At 32.0% G+C, this 16,962-nt stretch overlaps 1 protein-coding gene across 1 annotated transcript in view; it reads left to right on the top strand.

The window, feature by feature from the left end:
- The window catches only part of LRRIQ1 (leucine rich repeats and IQ motif containing 1), a 113,662-nt gene extending 99,038 nt beyond the window's left edge, over positions 1 to 14,624 (top strand). The window contains exon 26 of the mRNA XM_027794236.2: positions 14,305 to 14,624. Coding sequence (XP_027650037.2) covers positions 14,305 to 14,444 — 140 coding nt within the window. The 3' untranslated portion in view covers positions 14,445 to 14,624. The remainder of the gene's footprint in view (positions 1 to 14,304) is intronic.
- Positions 14,625 to 16,962: the final 2,338 nt, after the last annotated feature.

Genomic DNA, 16,962 nt, shown 5'->3' with positions numbered 1-16,962 from the left:
TTATATTTTTACCACTTTAATATCCCACAAATTAACAAAAAACTGTATATATAGAAAAAATGAAAAAAATAATACTGAAAATCATAGAATGGTAGCATCATGAATTTCATGGTTTATTTTCTGTAATATAACTGTAGAAAATGTTAGTATATTTCTAATAATATGACATACTATATTTTGTCATTTCTGTACAATGTCTTTTCCAGATAAAACAAATTTCCAAACTCCAAAAATGTACATTACAGAAAATATAAGCAGTATTAAATAACTTTGGCAAAATTATTGAAATTCTTAAAACCGTTTAAGTAGTGAAGTTTCTTGAAATGTTTTATGTCAAAATAGAAATCAGATTATTTTGAAAATTATATGTAATTGCTGGATTTGCTTTTTTGATTGTTTTCATATATGCTGACTTTTTACTTTCAAAACAAATTAAAAATCAAGGAAAACATGCAAAAAATACTTGATATCTCTATTTTTATGACATACTTTGTAAAGACTTTGGAATAAATATGTATTTACATTATATTAGTCCACACAGGCAAAAAATAGCAGTAAGTACAATTTATCTGTGCTTATTCACTTACATTCCTAAAATTAGATTAGATAAAATCTATCATCCTAGTATAAATTAGTTACATCCACTGAGAAAGAATTTGATTCTTTCTTTCTGCCTGCCATCTTAGAATAGAACAAATTGTGTCCTGAGTTTTCTCATTTCTCTCTATTGGCTAGTGATGAAGCCCCACCACTTAAATTAGATGAGCTTCCTAACTGCTAAGTTAGGTGAGACATGTCTAAGTTACTGATGTAAATGGCAAAATTATTGTTATATTCATATATTCAGAATAAAACATATGCATATCTTGAATAATTGAGTTAAATAATATACACTGCATTCATATTAATGTATAACTGCTGTCTAGATTGTAACCTACACTATACCTCCATCTAGAAAAATAAATGAGAATAAGCTTTTCCGACAAAAATAGGCATGTTGAATTTTCCTGTGTTTGGAGCTTGGGAACAGTAAAAAAAAAAAAAAGTCATTGTATTATGCCTTCAAAAAGAGGAGACTAGGAAAGAAGCAGAAAGAACAGTCAACTGGCAGAGTTTTAAGTGTGACAGACAGAGAGACAGTTTACAGTGTCTTTTATATATATGATTTTCATAAAGTACACATCTACTACAGCACAATTACATATTCATTCTCCTTTCAGTAGTCTAGGAACTAAGGAAAAAAAGGCCCAGGTCTTACATCTTTCTATATACGTTTCTGCATGTATATCTATATAAAATTAAAGTGATGAAACATTAAATTGTAATGCATATTATATATAAACTCAGACATTACTATTATCTTTGTACAATTTATATGCCATGTATAAACATATTCATTATATAGTTCTGTTTGCCGAAGACTGCTTCTTTTCAATGATCGAAAATAAATTATAAGCCCTATAGTATCCTTAATCTGAAAACATTAGAAATTTGCCTTTATTTATAATCTATTCATTATAATATACTTTCCTGTTGTACTTGATTTTTGCTTTCTGAAATATTCAGTGAAGAAGCCTAGAAACCAAGCTTCAATCACTAAATTACTGATTTAGTTGTGTATTCCTTTTGAGTTAGCCTGCACTTGTATTACAGAAGAGCTTAGAAAAGATGCTGTGACCTTAGAGGTGCTTCCATTTGAGTAAATTGTTAAATCAAGTTCTTGTACTGTTTTTTCAGGAGTATTCAATGTCAATGGTTTAGTAAGCTTTAATTAATAAAATGTTACTGAATTTACTTTGCAACATCCATAATCCTGGTTGTTGCTCAAAATTCTTTTTAATTATTGGTAAGAAGTCTTTGGCAAACTGTGTTATACAACCAAGAGAGATTTTAGTATATATCAGAGATATTAGTTGAGGGTAACATCTATGTTTCTTATATATTCTTATATTTCTGTATATTTATATATATTGTGTGTATATATTGTATATTTATAATTCACTATTTATATCAGTAAATAGTTGACATCTTAAGGCCTGAAAAGTGAGGTCTAAAAATGCAGGATAAATTATATTTTAGGTATATTTACTCAAAAAAAACCCAGAAATATATATGATACTGAAATAAAATGCATTTTATATACTACAGGGACATGACTATGTGAACGATCATGTTTTCATAAAGACAAAACATATAGTGCTTCCAAATTATTATCCTTTAATTCAGAGGGGTTTTTAGAAAGTCTAAGTCAAGATTTTCAGAAATATTTTGGGGCATTGCTCAACTTTGTTGTACTTTTTATAGATCTTATCTTCCAAAGGTGGGTTCTTAGAATTCCTGTTTAGAGAATTTTAAGGTTTTTATCACTGAAATTTACAGATCTTTTCTTCAAAGTCTGGACGGGGTAGTTTAATCCTAAAATAACTGAATTCTGTTCCTTGACAAAATAAAATGAATTACAGAATAAAAGAAATGCTGTGGACATAGTATATCTCAGTTTAAGGAAAGCATTTATGTACTTAAAGTATTTGATGTGGTTCCATGTTATATGTTCAAAGGGAAAATTGACGGTGCATTAAATTCACCCAGTATTAAAAAAAAAAAAAAAGTAAAAAAATATATATAACCTAAAGAGAGCGTAGCAATTGTTCAGTTAGACTAATTAGTATGTTATGTTCTCATACTACTTTATATTCCTTCCAGAAATCATAGTTATTTCTTTATGCTCCATGGTAACTATTTCTTTTTTTTATTTCTTGAGGTGGTATTTTGCGTGTAGTTTTTTGTTTGTTTGGATTTGGGTTTGTTTTGTCATCCTTGTTTTACCATTGCTAAGATTTTAATCTCTGTTACCTAGTGCCAGCAAGTTGCAAAAGTAGGTGTGTTAGAACGACCTTTTGTTTATTATATTTTCTGCCTTTCAGTTTCCCATAAATTTACCTTCCTTTTGTAAAAAAGGACAGAAAAAAAGTTCTTTTTACATGATGTATAATTTCTCTTTAATACACATACATCAGCCATGATGGTTAGTGGCTTACAGTCAGAGTTATGCAAGATTCAAATATCAGTCCTACACTCACTGGTATTTTTATTAATTTCATAAATATTGATGTGAATTGCTAGTTATATTTTTTTGGTTTAATACTTTTCTAAATAGTGTAGTGTAGTCAGCACCAAGTGGCAAGATGGGCATTGAAATATTCTGCAAGAATTAGGAGTTAAATAATTTATTTTTTTTTTTTTACACCTGGGTAGACAGGATGATTTTTTTTATACTAATGTCCAGTTTGTGAGAAGACTATGACAATTGTCAACTCCATTCTGTCATCCTAATCTGGTTCTGGTCAACCAATATTGGACCTCCTACATGTTTACATTGTTTACCTGTCATCACATTTTTGTCATTTTATTTCTCTGCAAATTTTAAACTTTATTTTCATTTTGCTTCCTGTCTTGTGAACTGCAATCTTTTGACAGCGATTTCCAGAAGAATCAGAATTTAAAAGTGGAATGCAATGGGAACTGTGCCTCTGTTATTTGAAATACTGCCCAGAATTCTTAATTTTTCTCTTCCCCGAATTCTAGTCTTTCAGGGAGCCTCTGATACCAGTAAAACACTGCTTTCCAGAAAAAAAAAATAAAGATTTGGATGTGATTCTTGTAATTCTTTAATCATCCCTCATTCAAAAAATGTCCCATAAATACTGTCTCCACTACAAAACATTTATCAGTTTCATTTCTCAGATAAATTCAAACTTAACCATTCTGTTAATCAGTGAAAGTAAAGTTTAGTAATGCCTTTATTATAGTGGAAAGGCTTCAAACTCAATGGAGAAAAAGAAACAAACACACACCAATAATTTTTATTTCACTTTCCTTTTTATACCTTTCTCTCCATTCTTCTTTTTCCTCTTGACAGAACCGCTGCCTTGATTTTTTTTTTCCCTTCGTTTTATTGATAGAGTCCTTAGAAAGTCTTCAGCTTTGTTTTAAACAGTGTATGGTACAGCTACACGTCTTTAAAAAAATCCTGGTTTCCTGCATCTTTCTCCTTAGCATTAGTATTGTCTATATATTCTAGTTCCATAACTGCTGTCTTTCATTTAGGATTTATAAACTCCCTGTGTGCAGTAAACATCTCATTTTTGAGCTCTCTCTCTTCATGCTTTTACTCATATTTTACCAAGGGCTTTCTGGTGGTCTGGTGGTCTTTTTTATTTTTCTCTTTTCTTTTTTTTTTTTCCCCCTCTTATGCAGTCTGAATTAGTTTGCCATGTTATAGAAAGTGAGTAAAAAACATCTTAGAAGCATGAGATCAAATATGGAAGTACTTATTTAGTAGTCCTCTCATTTCTCAGCATTACCTTGCTTAGTAGAATCCCTAGAAAATAATAGTAAAATTTATGATTTCTTCTTAGAAATTTGTAGAAATACTGTAAATTTATAGAGCGTATTTACAGTACAAACTACATATTATCATCAGCAAAATGCTGAACTCAGTTTACCAACTGTTGTCACAATTTTAGGAATAAAGCTGTCTCTTCTGTAAGCTACATCAGCTTATGTGACAACATGAATATTAAAGGACAAGAATTTTGTTCAATGAAAGATGTTTAAAATTTTTGTGCTCAGAAAATGAAGACATATAGTGGGTGACAACATGTTCTACTGTTCTGAAGTAATTAATATTTACTAGGCTTTGATACCTAGTAGGAAAGCATGAATATTGTTTTGAACATCCTTTCAACACTTTTTTTTTTTTTACATACTAATATCTCTGTACATCTTACCAGAACACAAAATATGCCTCAGAATAAAAGCTGTCAATCCACCATACATTAATTCATAGCATATATTTACATAGTCAGAGTAAACCAGTAGAAACTAATTAAATCTATGTTATAGGCTGAAAGAATGCAAAATACCTGCAGTCTTGAAACCCTTAAACGTGTTAGCATAGCCTGGTACCTAGGCAAAAAGCTATACAGAGATAGGGTAATTTAGCAGTGGCACAACTCTAGATATATATTTGAAATTCTATAATGACTTCCAAACAAGAGCTCAGTCATATCCTGCAGACTTACAGTGCAGACAGGTAAATAATTCTTTTAAATAATTAGTAAGAAAAGGCACTTTATTAGAAATTAATTAATCTGTACAATACTCTTCATTATATTTTAAACATTCTTCAGTGTGCTGAACTTTACTTGGTGTCCTGTATGTAAAAATACACAGCACAATGGAACTTTTTAATGTGCAGACTTACATACTAAAGCCTACTTTTCTGTGTGTGGTGCTGATGGGATACATTTTATCCACATGAGAGAAGGTATTTGACCACAGATCCAAAAGTTTTGCCTTTTTGCAGTTGTGTCGCTAGCCTGTTAGTTGATATTAAGAATATAATTTTGAATCTATATGCATCAATTTTCCTATCTGCAGAAGTAATAGTCATTATATATACCATCCTTGTATAATGTTTATGTATCTGCTGGTGAAAGATGATAGCATCAGTATGTTTAACTGTTAGGAGGGGAAGGGGCCTTCTCCTCATTTGTGAACTGGATAAACTATTTGGAAGCTGCCATGTCAACAAAGGGGTAATGTTACAGATGGATATACACAGGTACAGCCATGCCAATGACAAACTGGTTACTGTATGCTGACAAAATCAATGGATGTGTCAAATGGTGGAATGATTAATTCACAAAATAAAAATAATTGGTGACAGCATAGGTCTAACTCAGTCTTTCAGAGTTTCTTACATTCACTGATTCTTTTTTCTTAACTGGGGAGATGATATATTGATTAACAATAGAAGTGCAATAGTCCTTGAAAAAACGTTATTAAAAATTCAATGAGCAGTTTATAAAGATGAAACTGGGAACCAGTATAGATATAAATCTTGTGTTTAGAAATGAAGTACATCAGCATAGGTGTCATCATTTATGTCTGCAGAGAGCTATTTTTCGTAATATTATCTGCTTGAGAAGAAGGCTTCTCTCTCAAAAATTAACATAAAATCATGAAGGTAGAAGTGAATTTCTGAGGTGAGATCCTGGCTTAATCAAAGCCAGTAAGCTGGATTTCAGTGTGATACATGCATCTAGTACATACTGCAAAAATTCAATTTTTTACTGTTTTTTTTTCTATTCACGGATATAACATCTGAGTATTCCCCTAGTTTCATAGTGTGCAATCTTAATACCTTTTTTTTTTTTTTTTTTCCGCAATTTAAGGGAACACACATGTAGGCCTGGCTCATCAGTGTAGTTCCACTGGTTTCCATGCCCAAGTGTTTAAAAAATTTGATTAGTTGTGAGTGTGATTAAGAAGAAAATCTGGTTCAGGAAAGTACTTGTGTATAATTTTGCATAATAAGAATACTCAAGCATGCAATTTGACATATTCTGCAGGGTCAGAGCTTTTTCCTATTTGTTAAACACAGCTGAAGGATGCTGCTTTCCTCACCATTTGAAATTATTATGGAGATGCATATATATTTTTCTATGTATTAGTTAACTATGGATAGCGCATACATAATGTTTTTGAACAGACTACAGAATGATAATTTACAAAATGCTGCTTAATTCACTTTGAGGTTGCATATTTAAAATATTATTTAAATGCAGATTTTAAAAGTCACTTAGAACTTGCTTTCAATAAATTTAGCAGGCTAGAGAGAGAAATGATATGTTATCTCATGTAATTTCATCAACTGTATTTTGATTTATTAAAATAATTCAAGAGCTATGTATAACAGGTACACAGAGGCATTTCCTAATTTTTAAGTGTGTAATTTTACTGCCTGGTAGTCTTTTAGTAGGATATGGGAGTTCCTGGGAGATGTGGGCTTTTTTGAAAGAGAAACCAGGTTAAAAAATAAAAATCTATTCTGGAATGTTGATTTGCATGTAACTTAAATACCCACTTGGAACCCTGGAACCATTAGGCCTACCACAAGGATTTCTGTCATACAATATAATGAGGTAATAACAATTTTAGCTTTCCTTTGCTGTGGGATATTTGTCAAGTAGCTTCAAAAATATTTCTCAAGTCAGTGCACAGAAAAACCCAGTAATGAATGTTGGACTATTGCAGAGTTGTTGCATTGGCTGACAAATATGTGTCTAGATATCTTTTTCACCAAGACTTTCTTTCCTTGTTTTTTTACTTCTAATTTGTCTCTTTTTATTGCTGACTTTTCCACACTTGTGTTCCGTAATCTTTTCTTTTATTATGAACAATTCTTGTTTCTGCTCCTCCAACTTATTTCAGTATAAGCTTCATCTCACAGCCATTCTTAGGCTTCCTTTCCACAGTCACCATCAAGTCTTGTGTTTATTTCCACAGATCTTTGTTTGATTACCTTTTTCCCCTCTCTCTCTCTCTCTACTCCCTTTTGTATCCATCTATTTCTTGTCAGTATTCCTCAGATTCATTGTGTCCTAGTTTAACACTCCCGCTAATTTGGCCTGGTTTAGTGTACTATTTAGGCAGATCTTGAGTCCAGACTCTTAATGTCCTTATTCTCTGTATCCTTTATTATCATATCCTGTATTTTCACTTCTTGTAATTATGTAAATTCTGAGAGTTAGGATCCATTCTAGTGCCCCTTAATCCATCTTTATTCTTACTCAGTCCCCCTTTGCCAATTCACAACTTTCTTCCCCACATTTTCTCTCTGCTCTCAGTGTCAGCTCTCGTGCCAGCTATGCCAGGGTATAGTTTGCCAAGTTAGCCTTTGTTTCTCTCACCTAACTCCCAAGTCAGTCTCATTTCTCTGCCAGGTTTTAATTCCAGCCCTGTGCCTTTTCTCTCACTCTCCTTCCCGTAGGAGCTTTGGCTGTTATCCTCTCCATGGTTCCTGTAGCTAGATTCCATCTGCCACAGAGAGCATGAAACATACAGGCTCTTAAGTTCCCTGACCTACCGTGATCTTCAACATTCTTTTTAGGAATAGTTTTGCTTAGCTCTGTGTAACATCATGGTAAAGCACGTTTCCATGCCGACTGATATTTTAGGGAATGTAGCCCAAAAAATCAAGAACCCTTCCAATCATGTGGAAACTTCAGTTTGTATATACTTGATCCAAATTTGGACAGATCCTAAAGCCAAGGCTCTGTTACTTGGCATACTTCAAGCCTCCTCTGCAAAGGGCAGCATAAGTACTTCACATATATTATTGGAAGTGACTAGCATTTCAGAATACTTCACCAAAGGCACATACTCAGTATGTGAAATTTCATCTTAAATGGTCAAAATTTGGGAAATAGATAATGAGCTGAAAAGACAAAATAAATATCGGGCTTTCATAACTGATGGTGCTAAAAGTCCTGTTTGTAGTTAGGAAAATGTTATATTTTACAGGAATGTATTTGGAACATTAGGTTTATTATGTTGTTTATGTTAAGTGTGTAGAATGGCAATTAATAAATGTTTATAAATTATTCTTGTAAATGCTTATCTACCTGAATTCCTGCATGTGACTGTGTCATATCTTAGAGTTCAGGTTATTCAAGCATGATCTGGTTAGAACAGCATCAATGTTTGGTAAACAAATATGTCCAAGTTAATTGTTTCTATAAATTTTTAAGATTAGTCTCTAGTCCTACCAACTTGAAGTCAAGGAGATTTACAGACAAAATTAATTATTTGCTTTTAAAAAAAAAATATCATGAGTATGTTTTATCTTTACATATGGAAAGGAGATATATCTTTACATGTTATGTGGGATTTTGTTTAAGATGCTCCTGAGGCTTCTTAATGCTATTCAAATATAAGTATGGAATACAAAAAATTAATGTAAAATTGCAATACAATAAATATATTTTTGATCCAACTTCAGTATAGCCATAAGTAACATTATTAAAAAGTAACCTTTCTGAGATTGTAGCATTTACCTTTTTCACAGACCTGCTGAACCTAGCTTCTTTCCAGAGCTTAAATTGATGTAAACGCTTTGCTGCTAAGGATTTGTTCTGGTCACTTTTATTAAAATGTTGAAGTTTTTTCTCCATGCCTTCTTATGCTGTATTTGCTCTTAAGTAATACAATATGGTAAGGACTTTGAAATAAATTATATCTCCAGACACACAATGTTAGGTGGATCGATAAATGCCCTATGACGTCTACTATACATCATAAAATTTCTATCATAACCTGTTTAACAAAGCTTTTCTTCTTGGACACCAAGAATTTCATTCAAAGCATTTTACATATTGCATTACTTATCAAAACAGAGGATATGTAAACCTTGACATTTGTTAAAAGACCCAGGCTTTAACCAAAAAAGACCAGAACAAATCAATAGCAGAAAACAGATTAAGCAACAGAAAAGTGACTGCTTAGAAATAGAAGCTTGTGAACTTAACCCAAGACAAGCTTTCAGCACATACTCAAAAGAAATGGTTATTTGATATATACAGGCACCTGAAAATCTCTCAGACTCTACTTGAACTTCATATAGTCAAATATTACAATTAAGTGAAAGTACAGTAAATAACCATTACAGCCTGTCTTCCAAAGCTTAGTTTGGGATAGGAGAAATTAAATTGCTTTTCTTGGCTAAGATTTTGTTCCCATATAAGTGGGTATTAGAATAACTGTGTTATTATTATGTTATTATTCTACATCTTAAGTTATACTTAATACACTCACCAGGTTCTATTTAATTCTAGTACCAGTAATATTAAAAATAATTATCATCATCATTATTACTGTTGTTATTCAAAAGTTTTAGTACTCTATAAAGAGAGTAAAGCCAATGTAATAGTCCTAACTTATATCTACTAAAGATATGTGTATCTTTCTGTTGTTGCCTTTGGGTAAGGCCCGCTACAAATACATTCATGAAAGATAACATGAAAAGAAAGTATTATGATCATGTTTACAATTATTCATAAATCACAAATGCACTTGCGCATACCTATGTGTATGTATGCATATTAATGAAATATATGCCTTACAAATCTCTTTATATTTATAGCAAAATATAACTGTGAATGTCACCTTTTCTTTTACTGGTCAAAATGTCTGATAATAGTATTTTTATTCAGTTATATATGCTAATACATGAACCATTCATTTGCAGGATACATAGCAGTTTAGGAAAAAACGGAGGTATTGCAAATCCAAGCTTGCTGTAAAAACTGTTCACATCATTAGTAATGCTGCAAGAGAAAGATATAAGCTCTCTTAAAAAAAAATTGAGGTATGAGATAACACATTCAAATAAAGTGCACCCTGAAGAACAGTTAAAAGGTCTCACAGAGATTTTAATATTTTAATAATACCTGAATATCTGACCTTGCAGCACATAGCAGGTGTGTGCTTGGTAGAATATTTTAAAATATGAAAAATATTTTCATTTGCTATCAATCATTGGGGCTTTGGTAATATTTGCTTTATTTTTCTGTATGTTGAACTAAGTGCGCTCCCCACTTTTTTTTATTTTCTCCCCTATTCTTGAAATCAAAAAATCTTATAAAGCAGTAAATCCTCCCCTGAGCAGGCATAAATGTATTTATGTCCAAGGAGAAGTAAAGCACAATAAATATAAGAAAAGACAACAAATATAAGTGAGAAAAATATAATGATTCAGTTACCTTTTCTTTTTAATGTTTTGTTTGGTTTGGGGATTGTTGGGTTTTTTTGTTGTTGTTGGGTTTTTTTATTATTATTTAGAAAAAGAAGACTATTTTTAAGGAAAATTTCTGTGTTCAATCTCTTAATTCAAAGTGGCATTGTCATCCTTTACTAGACTCTTTGTCTTCCCTCATCCCATTGATCTAGATAAAATTCTAACCATTTGCTAATGAAGCTGTCTTTATTAAACATCTCTGAAAGAAAAAATTGCCTGTTTGAGTACTGTAGAACCAGAAAACCTGTTGTAAACACAGGTATTGACAAAAAAAACCCACCTAAGATTAGTTTTAATTTATATGTAATATTGTTCCTTCTTGCAAGACTCTACCTAGATGCTTACTTTACTCTTAAGTACAAAACTGCTCTTACTTCACTACAAGTGCAACAAAAACCTTTCTCATATTTGACTAATACTTTAATGGTAAATTAGGTGTTTCTTTGGTTTATGACACAATTTTTCAATCATAACTAACATTTAAGCCACTAAGCAATCTATGAAGTATAATGTCTGAGAGTTAGGTATAATATGAATAGGAGTAAGGAAACTTTATCACCAAGTTTATGTGTTTTTCTGACTCATTTTGAGAATTCTTCAGGGAATAGGCTGTTGGATCTCCATGCCAGTTTTGTCTTTCGTCACCCCATTTAGAGTGATAACTGGAACAGCAGTGTTGATAACAATACCCATCTCTTAGTGCTATTTAGTAGATATCAATAGTGCTTTATCAGAAGAGCAAGCATACATATTTATGCCCATTTCAAAGATGGGAAGATGGGACATACAAAGGGAGCAATTTACAACAAACCTGTCTTGTCAATATTTAATTCTAAATTATTTGATCATTCCCTACAATGGTTTGATTTTATTTGGCTGAAAGTGCTGAGAACTGTGTAAGGGATGGAAAGAAAGAATACAGAGTAGTCTATGCTTTAATTCAGTTTGTGTAGGTCACTACTGTACAGTGAAGTTTAAAGTAGAACCTAGGAAATGTAACCAGCACTTCAGGATAAAGAAAAAGGGAGTTCTCACTGTCAGACTTTGGGATAGCCTCTGATTTCTTAAACCTGCATTCAAGGGAGCAGAGAGTCTACACCTTTAGAGCCTCTGGGATTATGCAAAAATACATTCAGGCTGAGGAAGTTATCCTGCTCAATTACTGAAGGTCTACAAATCCTGAACTATGATTCTCACAGACATGTAAAACATTGTTTTGTCAGACAGCTTATATGCACTCAAGACTAATAAGTTGTTACATTTTACTCACAGAATATTTGACCATGCTACCCTCTAAACAATGCATAAATCAGTTATAATTAAAAATTAAAAAAAAATAAAAATTGTGAACTTTTGACTCTGAAGTTTAGAAAAGTAGAATTCATGCTATGACAGATGTGGCTGTTATTCTGCCAAAATAAAAGGATATATTAGTAACTTAGGAAGACTTTTAACAAGTTTCTTGGAGCAAATTACAGCGAGCCTCTGGGGATTTTTTTGTGGAATAATAATAAACATTTCATAGTAATGGAAGGACAACATATCCATTCCAATGAACTGCATATAGTTATAAGTGGAAAGGCAGGAAAACCTATATTTACAGATTTCTGAAGTCCATCATGAAAATAATATTTAGCAGCACAGACAGGTTCATAAACAAGTAAATTTGTTAGTCCAGAAACAATCCAGATTAGGCAATTAGGATGAGGTTGGCATCCTGATTTGCTAAATTGACTCTACCAATTCTAAACTAATTTTAAAATTTATTATCAAATTTTTTATTCTGGCATTTGTATTTATTCTGTTTTTAAAATAATATAATAAAAAATATTTGATTTTTCAAAACATAGAAATTAATAACTGGTATGTCTACTTTACCTATCATTGATACAGCTTTGAAGATGAATGCATAGGGAAGTCAGTCTCAAGCATGATTTAGCCCCAAACTTCTTTTCCAGTCTAAACATGCAATAGCTATTCCCATGGTTTGGTTTTTTTTTAACAAAGAACATATTCCAGTATTAATTTTTTTTGTTGTTTAACAATTTTTGCAACTTCAGAAAACATCCCTTTAAATTAAAGGGATGCAATGTTTTGTAATATTATTGCCATGTCAGATTTACTTTCAAGTCTCACTAACTAACCACTTAATTTACTAATTTGAGGGTTTCAGCCTTCAGTGAATACGTTGTGGTTCTCAGTCAAAGGAATTAATGGCAATTTTACTGCTTGATTAAACAACTTTATTCTTTGCTCTTTAACAAAAGCCTTTCTGCACCAAGAGATATCTGCTACCATTTGAGATGTTAAATAAAAGGATCCAAACACAAGGAAACTGGAAATGCTGTAAAGGCAAGACATGAATATTTTAAGTATTTATGAGGTACACCTAGAGTAAGTTAAATATTTTAAGAAAAAAAATAATTTACTACATCTGTGGAGCAATAAGAAAATGAACAGAGATCATGTTAAAAATGCTTGAAAGCTCTTGATTGCAAAAATAACTATTTAGTAAGATACATTTGCAATAATTTAAAACTTCATTAAAAAGGGGAACTGTAGGCTGGGAAAAGCTCCTGACATTTAGATCTAGCAGACTAAAAAAAAGCATCCATGTGAAAATGAAGAAATTCTTACTGTTTTATATGTATAACTATGTTGTAGAAATTAGTAGATAGAATTATATTTAGTCATATGGTTTAAGCTTCGTTTTGTTTTGGGGGACTATTCATTGTGAGAAATTTAATTTTGCTATTGAAAATACTTAAAAGTTAAAATATCAAAAATAATTACTAAAAATGAGTGGTTAGTAACCTTTTACTTTGATAGGTCACAAAAGGTGTTTGTAAAAATGTTATTTGATAAGCTAAGATAGTGTACTAAGTTTATATACATATATATATATATAAAAAACTGCTCTACTGTGAACATCATCTCGTTCTCTTACAAAGTTTGAGTTGTCTTCTACAGATGCTTTCTTCCTTACAGACGTCTAAGATATTTCCATCTGTAAAGTGTTGGTTTGTGTAGAAAAAATACTATACCTTTGGTCAGGTCTAATGGTTCTTTTATTTAAGTAATTGTCTTAAGTATTTTGTAAAAACTAATGTCTAAATTACTCAAGTGTCTATATGCATGACAAAGTGATTATTTCACTAGTTCTATATGTTCCTAAACTTGCTGTATCACCATTCAGCATAAAAGTTTAAGTATTCCTGGGCTTTGAAAAAAAAAGTCGTCACTCTTTTATTTGATCTAATGTACTAAACCAATAACTTGCTATGTAGATATATCTTCTGAACTAGTTCTCCATCCACTTGAAGGATGAATGATGTTAGTTTCTCTGTCAAAAGCATTACAGAACTCTGCATGTGTTTAAAGTATGTTCAAAATGGACAGATAGTGGCACTTCTAAAAATATGATAATTTGTGAGTAATGTTACTGTATTTTGATAAGGAGTTTGGTTTTTTAAAAAAGCACTACCTTGTGAAAATAATTGTATTACTTTTAAAACAGTGAGCAATACATAATTATGAAAGTTGTGTGCTATAAAATTAGACATATTGATGTATAGTTTTATCTTTAAAAGAATGTAATGCAGTGAAATTTAGGGAGTTTTGTTTGTTTGGGTTTTAATTTCACATATCTGTTTCTTGTTTAGAAAAGAATTTACCTACTCCAGAAAAATCATGTTTAAGTCTATCTCACAAGGAACGGATATCATTTCGAGACCATCCAGTGCAGCTCAGCAGAGGATGGGGAGCTGGAAAGAAAAGGCAAAGGCTTAAAAATTCTAGCTGAATATTGGAGATAATGTAACTAGTTGATTTCATCAAATATGGAGAGCATATGGAGAGCTGTTTCTTTTTAAGCCTGTGAATATCAATTTTTGGATTCTTGTTTATTACCAATATAAACAGTTTCAGTTAACTACATTTGACTTATTTTATTATACATGGTTACAGTGGTTTGGATTTTTTTTTTTTTGGTCAAAGTATCTTATACCTGTCAGTAAGTTATCATAATTTGTGTTTTCAATTGCTTGTATGTTCATGTGGTGTAGAATGCAGAACTGATTAACCCTACAAGGATTGTTGTACAGTAAGTAAGTTCAGGCTTGCTTATAAGAACTGATTGAGATGTGCAAATGTAATAATGGTTCATGCTCATGTGATATATGTCACATATCAAAATACTGAATTCTCATTTTCCCACAAATAAAATACATGCTTGAAACTATGTTGTGAGCTATAACAGCCAGCAATGCCATTCTTAGAGAAGTCTGTTTAGAATATTTTACTGAAGCAGCAAAAGTTCACAGCAACCTACAAGGTTGGGATGCACTTACCTTTTTTTAGTAATACAAGTCCTCTAGAGCTTTCATCCTAAATTATAGTCATAATATAAAGCAACCTGTTATAATTTTGTACTTTCAAAGACTTCTAACATTTTCGTAAAGGGTTAAAGAAAAAAATAAATTTACCGAGTTCTTTTTTTTTTTTTCTGGGGTAATGTAACATTGCATCTACATGACACTGTTAACCCAACTTTATTTGTTCATGTAGCTGGAGTCCTCCAGACCCATGTGTAAATGTTTTGTGGTGCAAGGGGATCTAGAGAAAGAGAAGAAATATTATTTCAACTATTCATGGGTACCTAACTCATTACTTCTAGTGAATGCTTTGTCCATCAACTTACAGGACAGAAAATGTTCCTTGATTTCAAAGCTTAACATAATTTTAATGTTTTCCACTTTAAGGGTAGGAGTTGATAGCTGGATCTAGAGAAGTCTGTCTTTAGTATTTCCTCATCTGTTTTCATCCAATATTGTGCAGCCTCAACCCCCTACAAACTGAGAGAGAGGTGGGGAGGGTAATGGGGCTTGAAACTTCAGTCAGTAAAGAACATAAATTCTTATGCTGTGGCTGTTTTAAAAATGTACTTCCATTACATATGACATTATTTTGTGAGGTGCTTTTTATGCTAACATACCCATATAACTATGGATTGAAAGCAGTTATCTCCATTTTTGTGAATACTTGCATTCATTTTCAGATTAAAAGATGGCTGATCTCATGGAAAACCTCCAGTAAGTAACCTTGCTTGTTTGAATCAGCATGCTGGTTTTATCATTTTACTGTTGAAAAGTCAATGCAGCCTACTTCAGAAGAGATTCCTCTACCGTTCTGAGGAGTGATGGTCAGTGAAGGTTGCTTGGCCTGACTCTTAAGAATGCTGTGGTTGACAGCAGGGTATAAAATACCACTAGATGCTTATGTTATCCAGTTAGTTTCCCAATGTATGTAGTAAGTGTTAAACAGGATTTCCGGATCTGCTATATAATGACTTTTAAATGTCACCCCCGAAGACTGAAGCTTTTGTGATTTCACTTTTAGCATCAAGGATATAAGTTTTGTAGGAAAAACTTTGTTACTTCAAAAATGTCTGCCACTATACCTGGCAGTGTGGTCAGTAAATAGATACACCACTGTTATGGGTGTTAACTGGAGACCAAAAAGCAAAATCAAGCAGTTCACAATTTAACACTTCTTGCAGAGTATTCCCTCTATTTGTCTAGAGTGTCCATAATATACAGCACATTGCCACAGCCATAAATAAGAGATACTTGTATTTCAGATTTCACAAATCTTTCTACATCTATATCTACCTCTATGTCTAAAAAAGATCTGCTGTACAAAAGTCATCATACCTGATCTCTTTTGCTTTCCAGGTGTTTCTGAGTGAGAAATAAAAAAAAAAAAATAAATATGTTTTAGCAACATTTTTAAAGGCATTTTATTTTGAAAAGGGAAAAAATAGTAGCTTTTTAACATACAATTTACTAAATTACAAATTGGATTGACAATATTCACTGACAGGCCTTTTCAGATTATAAAATGCTCAGTCTGCTATTCTGTAAGTTGATATTGTCAAGTTAAGTAGTACACCCAACAGGAATTAAATATGCCAAAACTTGTTGCTGTTTTCATTACATAACGTTGCGATGTGTAATAGGATGATGTCATCTTATTTTATCCAACACATTTTTTTAAGAATTGCAGTGTTGAAAGCATAGTCTGTCTGGTCAAATACGAATAAACATGCAAGCTGCAAACTTCTGTTCAATCTAGCAGAAAAATCTGTATTGCTTTCAAGAATAAGCTGAAGCAACCCTAGATCTGGACAAATGCCTACTATTCATAGTCAACTCTTACAGTATGTAAGGTCAGAGGTAACACGAATGCTACACATGGTGACATATTTGACATGAAGCCCTATTTTGCACAGCAGAAAGCTGTTCCATGCTTTCTTGGGTTTT

This window comes from Falco peregrinus, chromosome 6 (genome assembly GCF_023634155.1).
Source record: "Falco peregrinus isolate bFalPer1 chromosome 6, bFalPer1.pri, whole genome shotgun sequence".
Lineage (NCBI taxonomy): Eukaryota > Metazoa > Chordata > Aves > Falconiformes > Falconidae > Falco > Falco peregrinus.
This window is presented reverse-complemented; position numbering and strand designations above follow the sequence as displayed.